Raw genomic sequence first — 11,214 nt, forward strand, 5'->3', positions numbered from 1 at the left:
TAACAGGATGACATAGCTTCCACCTGTTTGTTTTATATTGGGTCACACTATCACATACTGATGGGACAGTGATTTGTGTGGTGGCATGAGTGCATGCTCATGGGGTATCATGTTATTTTGATGTCATCACAACAACTACTTTGGACTGATTTGATTTGTGTCACATTGATACAACATGGTGATTGAAGATATCCTCACTTTTAGATGGCATTGCCATGACAAAGTCATTACACTGAGATGATATAATGGCAGGATGTCTTCATGCAGATGTCCTGACAGTGGTCCAAACCCAGTACAACAGTCCACATTTAGCCACATACTTTAGTCCTGTTAACTTCAAGCAACTACTCGGTCTATAAAATGGCTGAGAAAAAGGATATTCTGGTGTCTTCAGCTAATCACAAACAAGCTTACTCAAAGAATTAAAAAAAAAATCGTGTTTTATGAATAATCAGGCATGTTACCGACAGAAAACTGAGGGGTCATTTTTTCTTAAGTATTATTATTAAATCCTGCTCCTCAATCTGACTGGACACCACTGATTTTACGTTTCAGAGAAACCTGCCGGCTGGTTTGTGAGAGAGAGACCTTTGTCCACTGCCTCCACCTAAGTGATCTGAAACTGCTGAGGTCTCTCATGAATCTGAACTTACTTCAGCCTCAAGACTGTCCAGCCCAAGTCCCAGGTTTCCTTGGGACGTAGCCTGCTGTGGTGTCAATATATAGTCCCTGGGGCCAAAGCCTCTGGCTGGGGAAGGGAATTGAGGCAGTTATCTTCCCACAGAGGAGGCCCTGAAGAGAGACATCCTTAGTCCACCCTTTACTCAGGATGAGGAATGGGCTGAGGCTCAGCTGGGATAAAGCCCAGTCCCCTTCTGTTACCAAACTCTCTTCTTCCTCAGGCAGATAGCATTCCCCGCTCACCGCTCAGCGAGGAGTACGACTGCAACTACCGCCGTGTGCGCCGGCGCAGACACTCCCTCTGCAAACCCAATAAGACTGGTAAGTCCTGGCATCACTGTTCCCTGTCTTCCCCAGGATCTCAGTGTGGCCCACGCTGTGTTCCTCTACCCCATCCCATGTCTTCACTTCAACTGTTAGTCATGCCGTGACTGGGCTTCATGTAGAAGGTCCTGCCCTCAAAGGACATTTCTTTTGCCTGTTAGGCTGGTAGGGTGGCCATCATAGAGGACATTCAGGTTTTCTGCTACTCTGTCTTCTGTCCTGTATTGACACAAAACCAGATGCCTTTATGTCCTCTTCAAGAGAAAAATAGAGGACATAAAGGCATCCAGTTTTGTATCAATAGAGGACAGAGGACAACCAACTGTCCTCTATGATGGCCACCCTATAGATTGCAGTGGGACATCAGTCTCTGCCCAAGCCACCCCTGCTGTCACCAGCCTTTCCTATCCTCCTTCCCTCATGTTCTTGCTCTCCTTGGCTCCCTCCCCAAGCTCTGTAGTACCAGCTGTAACAGGATGCACAGTTCTCAGCTGGGCCAGGGCTGAGTCAGGAAAATATGGGGTCAGACACATGAAAGGCTCCAGAGCCAGTGTGGGATGGAGGGGGGAAACCTGCACTTCACCCCTGGCAGGATTGGGTCTGATCAGCTGAGTGCTCTGGTGCACTGAGGGGGGGCAGGGAAACCTTGTGCCTGGGAGAGGCCTGACCAGCTTTTTATCTGCTGCAGTTCTAGTAGGACCCAGGCCTCATCCTAAGAGGTGGAGCAGAGCAGTGACCTACCCGTGTTGGGCCCTCCCATATGAGCTGATGTCAGCTGGCCCATACGGTCTCCTCCCCATGAGGTGGAGCTAAGCACCAGCTGGACTATCCTGTCCTCCCTCTACAAGGCAACACTAAGTGCCATCTGATTCCACACAAACCTGGGCAGGTGCCCACCATCCCTTTTGTCCCAACCCCCATGAAGGGCTCCACAAGTTTCTTTTGTGGACCGTCATGCTGCTCAGCATTGTGATGGACATGGGGCCCAAGACAGGACCATGTTGACCTGTGCTTCCCCTTCTCCTCCCCTCACCCACAGATGCTGACGCTGGCATCTCAGATGCGGAGCAGTATCATACCTACTCTGAGCTCACCAACACCAAGAACACCCTCAGCAAGGAGCAGTGGGATGACCTGGGCAGCAGCACCACCCCCTGCTCCCAGACCAGTGATGATGAAGCCAAACCTGCCAGTCCCACGAAAGCTGAGCCCTTCCTCGCCTCTGAGAAGGATGATTTTGTCCCGCCTGTGCTCAGCTTCGTCACCACCAACAACAGGGGCACTGACATCAGCAGGCAGTCAGCAGATGGCAGCCAGTCTTACGCAGGTACCAGGACCCACAGCCTTTGGGGACATGGGTGAAACCCATGGGGTTTACGACTGGCAGCTATCAAGGCCCCAGTTATCGAGGCTCTGTGCACAGAGCTAGAGGGGCTGAAAAGCGCATGGACTCTGTTCCTCAGCCCCTTGGGGGCCAGGCAGTGTCTGTGGCTCAGGAGAAGGCCTGGGAGGAGGTAGTGTGGTGCCAGGCAGCTGAAGGAGAATTTCTGCCCTCCAGAAGATGGAATTGAGTCAGGCCTTGTGGGAGGAACAGCCCTGCTTCTGATGAAACTTGCCCTCTCTATGCAAAACCCAGCTCTCCCCTCCCTGGCATCCAGGTCCCTGGTAATAGCAGCATCACTTCATCTTCAACCTAAGGGGTCCCTGACAACGGGTTTCCTAGGGTCTCCTGCAAAACGGCCCTGAATCTGGTCCTAGTTCACTCATCCCCAGAAGACCACCCCCTTCTTCCCTTGAGTCTGGATGGGGTCCAGCTAAACTGCCACAATGAGTCTGCCTGCTTCCTGCAAATAGGATAGAAATCTTATGCTGGTGCAGTGTCCCCACCTGGCAGCACATGTGCTCCCCCTCCCTTCGTATCATAGGGTTTTACCTGCTCCTGGTAATGCCAGTTCTGCACCTGGAACCACAGCTGGTGGGCACTTCTGCTATCCACAGGGCTGGAGTCAATGCATGCCCTCTTGCTGGCAGGCATCATGCTCTGCTGGTGTGCGTACAGCAGCCTAAGCCTAGGCAGGGGCCCATCAGTGTGATAGAAGAAGGGGAGGGGCCTGCAGGAGAGTAAGCACATTAGGGAAGCAGAATGGGTGCCCTGGGAGGACATATTGTGTTTTGCCTGAGCACAGCTGCAGATTCTCCTCTCTCTCCAGCCACCCCCTTGGACATCCCCAGTATGTTCACCTTCTGGGAGGACAGAAAGCCAAACCTCCACCCAGAACCCTTGCAACACTTGTCCCTGGTCCACAATTCCCAGGACCTTCCTCTGCACATTGACTACCGGCCAGGCCAGATTGAGTCCAGGCTGGAGCTCCTGCAAGCCCAGATCAGCAGGTAAGTACTGGCCCAGGGCTCCAAACCTGGGTTCCTACAGCCCTCTGTTGGGCACACTACCCTGGTTGCATGCAGGGATCTGTCTCCTGGAAGACTTTTCCAACCTGCTGCAAGTGCAGCTCCCTAGAAATTCTGCAATGCAGCACAGGTGCCCCCTGCTGGCTCTTTTGGTCATTGCAGTCCCATGCTCTGAAAGAAATGTAGAAGCAGAGGGACCTTGGGGATTATCTAACACAACCCCCTGCAGGCCAAGGACTTGCAGCTCCCCAAACTTAGCTGCTCTTAAACCATCTCATCCCCCTGCTGCAATTATTGTCAGCAACAGCTGCATTCGTACTTCCTCAGCAAGAACCAGACTGATTTAATTACACAGGATGAGGAACCAGACCCTCCCCATGGATAAATGCCACAGTTCACTTATCTGAAGAGCTGCGATCTGGTTGGCCTTGGCCCAAGCCAGTCCCCAGCTGAAGTGCTGCAGTCCCAAGGATGGACGGTTGCAGCCGGGTTTGAGCACGTAGCAGGGTGACCTGGTTTTCAGCAGAGGCCCTTCACTTCACAGGAAGCTGTGCATGCTCAGAACCTCTAGAAACTGAGATGCTTCAATCTTTGTGCCCAGATCCAGAAGTAGGGAGTCCAGCTTTAGGCCCAGGAATGATTGGGCCTCGGTTTTTCATGTGTCTTTACTAATGTTAAGTGCAACACTTGGAGTAGAGTGCCCCCTGGTGCCTCCATTGATAATCAGGTCAGCTTCTTAGTTCAGGTCATTATGGGGTCTCATTTCAGTTGGAGCCTCCATGTGCAGCTGCAGTAGAAATGATGACATAAATCCTTAGAACAGGGGAACTGTTGTTGTGGGTCACACCAGAGGCCCTGTATCAAGCATCCTGTCTGCCTGTGGCCAGAGCCAAATACTTTGGACGAAGCTGGAAAACATCCCATGGCAGATAAACACTCTGCTCCCTAAAGGCCTCTTCCAACACCTTGACAGTTCAAGACTGAAGCAGGAGGTTTCATCTCCCTTCCGACAGCTCCTTTGTGAGCACTAACCCGTACAAGGCCAGGCTTTCCTGGATCTATATAAAGAATATCTTAGCAGGGAAGGGGAGAAGCACCTTACCCAAGCTGGATGGGGAAAGATTTAGCTTCTGCACTCTGTGAAGCCTTCAGGGTGGTAACAGCATCCCTGTCTTAATGATGCAGCCAACTAGTGCCTACCCAAGGGAGGAGGAGCTAAAACAGCTTTGGGAAATCAAAGCGCAAGCGAGGACACTTTGCTTGCCCCGTCCCACTTCTATCCTTGCACAGTCACATTGCCTCTACATTAACAAATCCCTGCAACCTGCCTGTGGTGGCCTGCCAAGGTCTTCTGACATTTTTCCTGATGAGAACCACCGTGATGAAAAGCCACACAAGCATCTCCGTGGTGTCCTGTGACCTAGGGCATCCTAATTCCATCTCATGGAGCCAGGGGTGCCTCTCTGCAGAGGTTTTGTCTGCCCTGCCATGAGTCCAGTCCAGTGTGATCTGTGGTCCTGCTTCCAAACTTCATGACACTTTTTCCCAGTTGAGTTGAGATGCCCCCTGCTTCCCTGGGGCTGCCAGAAGGAAACTGCTAACCCCACTTATTCTAAAAGTTGGACCCATGCTAATGCATGCTCATGCTGGTCTGCTCTGTCCCACAGGTTGGAATCCAGGATGTCTTCAGACATTAATATAATCCTTCAGATGCTGCAGCGCCAGCTGTCCCAAGTGCCACCTGCCTATAGCCCCATCTCGCCATCCTCCCATAATCTAGCCATGTATGGCATTGTTCCCAGGGGCATGGAGCCTGCTTCACCATGCACACCACTTCAGGAAGAGGATCTGACTCCTCCTGGGCAGGTAAACAGCCACAGATTGGGAAGTGAGCATTTTGACCTGTCATAGTGTCTCAGCACCTCACTCAGCTAAGCAAATCCAGCCCCAGCATGTCCTGACCATATTCCTCCTTGAAGCCCACCCATTCCCAAGCAGAGCCCAGGAGCCCTAGAGGAGACAAATCTGTTTCCATGGAGGTGAGGAAGGTCTCCTCTCCCAGCCAGCATTTGGATTATCAGGCCACAAAAGAGCTACTCTGCCCCCTACCTAGTAGGGCTGTGCAAAATGGCTGTGTATTGATTTGGTTTCAGAATCGGATGTTTTGGAGGACAGTGATTCATTTCGGAGTTTCAGATCACTGTCCTGTTTAATTTTGGCCAAATCTTCTCTGAATCTGTTTCGAACAGGCTGCAAGGGAAGCTTCGCACAGCCTTACCCAGCTGGATGGGGCTTCGGGCCGGGGGCTGCAGGGCCCCAGTGGGAAGCAGAATAGAGCCATGGGTGGTTCTTCCGGGGGCAGGCGGGGAGGGCTGCTGCCCTCCATGCAGGTGAGGAGACCCCCACACAGATCTCTGATCCCTGTCACACTGGGTTGTGGGGCAGGGAAGCAGCACAGAGCAGTGAGCAAGCCTGCTGGTCCCTGCTGCGAGACTCAGCTCTGCAGGGAGCAGAGATCCATACCGGGGTCTTCCTGCCATCGCTGCTTATCCCACGCTGCCTTGGTGACGTGGGGCTGCGTGGGGTGGGCAGCGGTGGCAAGGAGACCCCGGCACGGCTCTCTGCTCCCTGTGGAGCCAGGTCATGCAGCAGGGCACTGCTGGTCCCTGCTGTACAACCTGGCTCCACAGGGAGCAGAGATCTGGGGCTGCATGGGGCGGGCAGCAGCAGGGAGGAGAACCCGGCACGGATCTTTGCTCCCTGCAGAGCCAGGTTGTACAGCAGGGATTCACCAGCTCTGAGTTCAATTCCCCAACCCCTGGTTCAATTCCCCAACCCCTGGTTCAATTCCTCAGCTCTCTGATCATTCCCCCAGCTCTTCCTGGGGGGCACAGGCCCCCAATCTGCATGCAGATTTTCAGCAGGCTGCCACTGCAGGCTAAGGTCAGCAGCAGCACCATAGTCTTCTCAGCACAGGCTGCACCCAGTGGCTGCCATTGGCCCCAGCCTGCAGTGGCAGCTTGCTGAAACCCCGCGTGCAGACTGGGGGCCTGCACCCCCTGGGAAGAGTTGGGGGAAGCAATCAGAGAGCTGGGGAATTGAACCAGGAGCTAGATGTCAATATCAGAGCAGTCCTTCCCCTTCCTCCTCTTAGTTTTTGTTTCCCTGCAAGCCTGGCTCCAAAACTCCAAAATTCTCTGAAACATTTCCAAAACATTTTGGAGCCTTCTGATTCATTTTGGAGCTATTTCAGAGCCTTCCATGTTGATTCAGATTTGGTGTTTTGGGCACTGAAACAGCCCAAAACATCTCCAAAATGAAACAGCTGCCAAAATATCGCACAGACCTGCTACCCAGTCATTGCAGTAGTAACACAGTGGAAAGGATGGAGACTTGGCTTTCAAGCATGATCTTCTCCTCCTTCCCCTTTGGGACAGAGGTGGCTGGGCTGGAGCAGACCTCACACCCTCTTCTGCAAATGAACGATGAGGAGAACAATGAGAAGCCCCTCTTCTGCTATCTCCTTGCAGTGCAAGGAGGAGCTGGCTGAGAAGGCTACTGCCTCCCCACATCCATTGCTCCTTTTTGGGACCCCTGTATATCTGCTTCTCCTCTCCTCTGGCAGTCTGGGCCCTGCCAGTCAGCCCATGGCCACCTCAAAGCCCATCCTATCTCAAATCATCCCTTCTATCACATCATCCCTTCTGATCCAGCAACCTGGGGCCTGAGGTGGTTCAGCACCCAAGGGACTCAGGCCAGTTGATTTTCTAGAATGAGAAAACCTACTGACCTCCATGCCACTTCCTGGGGGCTACAGCAAAAACTAACAAGGGGGGCCCTTCTGAGCTCCACACGTGAATCATCTGCCCTGTCATGGCCTGAGGAAAGCAGTGGCTGGTGAAGCCATGCTGCTGTGATTCTGCTGAGTCAGTCCACCCCTGGGTGCCATATGTCACTCAGGCCATATGACTGACCCACTAGGCCCCTCTGTAAGGACTCTGAAACACCAGCCTCCTCCTTCCTGTCACAGGGGAGGCTTCCTCTATTCTGAGGTGTTCCTGTGAAAAGGCAAGAGGCTTATTCTCTTTGACCCTGGTGATACGAATGGAACAACAGCATGCGATCTCTCTGTGGGTCTTACACCTCCTTCCAGCCACAAGACCCTGGAGGCCTTCCTTTAATTTCATAACAAACCTCATTTCTCCTTTTGTTCATCTTCCTTCCCCAGAGCCCAAGCTATACAGAGATAGAAAAGTTTCACTTGAAATCCAGGGACTCCTTGTCAAGTGGGATACACCTGACTGTGGCATCCGATGAAACCATGACCATCAACTCTGAGCAGGAACACCATTCTCCCACCCTCCCCATCCCAGAGCCCCACCAGAGGGCACCAAGTACTCCAGGACTTTACCGGAGCATCCGTTTCCCTTCGCTCCCTGAGTATCTTGAGGCATCTTCTGAACACCTGGACATTCAGAGACACCTCTCTGACCCCCTGCTCCCTGGAAGTTAGAGACATGTGAGCTTCAAGCCAAGTCTAAAGGAACCTCAGCTAAGAACTCATGTAGCAGATATTGATTTTGACCATGGGGGTGAGAGGTGGAGGACCCAGTTATTGGCTCATGAGAACAATTTTTGACTGTTTTCTGCCATGAGGAGGAGAGTATAAAACGGGTGGCTTCAAAGACCATCATTCTCCCGCAGTTTATGTAGAGTAGATATCAACTGCACATCATAGAGTGAACCCAAAGCAGCTCATTCATAAAAAGCTGCTGGGCTGGTTGGGTCAGTAGGTACCCACTTTCTCTTCCTTGCCAAGGCATTCCCTGACATTGGTACAAATCCTGTTGACAGAACCAGACTAGGCCACAAGGATAGGAAGGCAAATCCTTGGCTGTCCACCAAGAGGACACCCTGCCATCAGTTCTCTTGAGCAGGGGCCATACCTGCCTTTGCATTTATACCACGCCTAGTGCAATGGGGCCTTTGTGATACCATAGCAGTACAGAAGGTACTCCATGGAGGGGAGAAGTGGGGAACTGACAATGACATATTGGGAGGAGCTAAAGGCTTAAAGTCCAAGGTATGAAGGGGCAGTTCTTGTCCCACCTAACTAACATTAAAGAACAGGGAGATGGTGGTCATCATCTCTCCATGTTGCCTCAGTGCAAGCTCCTGAGTGCAGGCTCCTGCAGCAAAGCTGATGGACCTAGAAGCTGGCCCAAAAATGCTTCCTCCAGCCTGCATCCAACTTTCACAAATCCCTGGCCCCTTTGCAGATGAACCCAACTGTTCCCTGGCTTGGGTGGAAAGCACAAAACTCATAAGCACAATCCTGGAAAGCAGATGAGGAAACCAGCCCCCAGGCACATTTTTGGCCCTTCCTTCAAAAAAGCCTCTTTTGATACAGATAGACGCTTTCCCTGAGGAATCCCTGTAGCTCCCTGTAGGAGGGCGCCCGACTGCCCCAGCCACCCTGCCACTTGGTTAGATGCTGTAATGGTCCTAGGCTGCCTGCTCAAATAACGTACTGAGCTCCCTGTGAGAGTAGCAAAACTGTGAGCATTTCTTTCTCTGAAGTTTTAGCATACACTTTGCTAATAAAGATGTTTTTGGCACCTAATGTGGAGCATGGTTGTATTTGTTCAGGGAGAAAGTGGAAGCTGTAAGCAGTGCCCCAAGTCTCCTCCATGGCTGGTGTCACTCCACATCCTGGCCTTAATCTACAAGGACCCAGAGATGTTTTATTTTCTACTATGAAAGCCACCATCATTGGGTATGCTAGGGCTAGTGGAGCATGCAGTATGCAGCTCCCACAGGATACAGCCTGTGGACTTTCACTGATGCAGTCCCTCCCAGCAAAATCAGAACATGGCTGGATCTTGCCATTTCTTAAGAACCGTATTAGCCAAAGCTTTGTCACAAGGACATACCTAGACACCCAGAATAATCCAACACAAGGGCTGTGGCCAGATGGAGAACTAAGCCATTTTAAAAGGGGGAGAGGGGACTTTCTAAGCAGTAGAATTCAGAGTTGAACCAACACAAGTATTTGGACTGCCAGTACAGTGGAGCTAAACTGCTGTGACTTTAGATCTGAATAACAATGTTCTGCTTCAAATAAACAGGCAAAACAATCACCATTAATGCGTTTTAATGCTGTGTCTGCACAACCCACACAAACAACACTACATAGGGTACAGTCATGATCCCTGGGAGGACATGAAACCACCTCTTCCTGCAGCAGAGGTACCTGAGCTGCTTGCTCCTCCCTTGCTTTGGTGACAACACCAGTAAACAAGCCTTGGGAGCTGTTGCGGGCTGGCTGGCCCTTTAAGAGAATATAGGACCATCTTCATCTGTCACATCTCTTTTCCTCCCAGATGATCAGCTGGAGTCCCAATGACCACCCTTCTGGAAAGAGGGATGGAGGCTTGCAAAACGTAATTACCCTGCCATGTTGCACTTAAAAAGGGTGCAAGTGCAGGCAGCAGCTCACAACAGCTGAGAGGGAGTGACTTAGCTCTGGAAGGGCTGGATGGATGCTGGAAAGCTGCAGAACTGCTCCAGAGGAAGGTGTGAGACTGAGAAAACAGCCCTGGGAGCTGGCACTGGAGAAGCACAAACCAGAAAGGGGATTAAAAATTTTGTGCCTGAGCTGGGTGGAAGTTGATTTGCGTGTGTCCTGGGCTAATGGAGTATCTTTTCATGAGACAGGGGAAGCCCCACTGCCTGCTCAGGAGAGGGTGTGATGCTGAAGAGGAGCCCCCAGTGTGTGTTGGTCACTGCTACTTTGTTGGATATGATTGTCTGGAGCATCAGTACCCCAGTAAGGGTGTGTCATATCTGGGGGGCCAAGTCATCACTGTCCCAGACCACTGAAATGCTGTCTCTCGCTTTGGTTTTTGTGCTCTAGGATGGTGGTGCTGACCAAGTCCTAGTGCAGGGACCAGCTGCTTTCTGCTGCTCTAGATCATTCTTCCAAAGCTGCTTCTGCTGCAAACCAGCCCTTGGGGAAGCAGAGCAATAAACCCTGCCAGTTACTAGAGATACCCAGGCAAGGGGGGAATCATTCTTTGCCTCTGGACATTTGTAGGCACTGGAAATTTCAGTGGAGAAGCTGGAGCAGACCTGCAAAGGGTGAAAAGAATTAGGTTCCCAACTCCTCCCTTTATGGCTGGCAGCCCTGCTCAGCACTTTCAGCTCAATGTCATAGCTTGCGACACTTGTCCTAGCAGTTAAAAAATTATGCAAAGTTGGCCTCAGCTACAATTCCAGGCCTGGGACTCCAGTGAGAGAACAGACTCCTCAGAAGAAAGCCATGCTGTGGGATGCTTTGGGATAGTACCAAGGACCCCAAAAGCTCTGCCCAAACTCCCCCACTCCTCCAAGGGCTCAACTCTTATTGCTACGCAGGTGGCCCTGAGACCACAATGTTCAATAAATAAATAAAGCCCCATAGCAAACTGTTGTATCTAAAAATGGGGAGCAGTACTGGGAAGAGACTTTAAAATGCACAACAGTAATATAGAGAAGTCAATACCACTCACCTCCCAAAGGCTTAGCTGTGAAATATGGTTTTCTTTCTTTTGGCAAGTGGATTTAAAGGCTGGATACTTCCAAAGCAAATGTATGGGACAGCTGCACTCACAATGAGTCACCATCAGGGATCCTGGTTTTCTCTAATGTAAAAAAAACGCCCAATTTTTTAATTAAAAAAGTAACCCTGGATCCACATTTTTCCATGATTTAAATGAAACACCACATATATAAGTGTGTATATATATATAGTGATGTTTC

The 11,214-nt window shown here is 51.2% G+C and overlaps 1 protein-coding gene across 2 annotated transcripts in view; it reads left to right on the top strand.

Annotated features, from left to right (window-relative positions):
- The window catches only part of KCNH6 (potassium voltage-gated channel subfamily H member 6), a 173,343-nt gene extending 164,306 nt beyond the window's left edge, over positions 1-9,037 (top strand). For both annotated transcript variants that reach the window (XM_019523602.1, XM_019523603.1), the window contains 5 exons: positions 903-1,002; positions 2,045-2,332; positions 3,216-3,396; positions 5,082-5,280; positions 7,643-9,037. In XM_019523602.1, coding sequence (XP_019379147.1) covers positions 903-1,002; positions 2,045-2,332; positions 3,216-3,396; positions 5,082-5,280; positions 7,643-7,927 — 1,053 coding nt within the window. In that variant the 3' untranslated portion in view covers positions 7,928-9,037. The remainder of the gene's footprint in view (positions 1-902; positions 1,003-2,044; positions 2,333-3,215; positions 3,397-5,081; positions 5,281-7,642) is intronic.
- The last annotated feature ends 2,177 nt before the right edge of the window (positions 9,038-11,214 follow it).

This window comes from Gavialis gangeticus, unplaced genomic scaffold, assembly GCF_001723915.1.
Source record: "Gavialis gangeticus isolate Ggan-Ray unplaced genomic scaffold, GavGan_comp1, whole genome shotgun sequence".
In the NCBI taxonomy this organism is placed as follows: domain Eukaryota; kingdom Metazoa; phylum Chordata; order Crocodylia; family Gavialidae; genus Gavialis; species Gavialis gangeticus.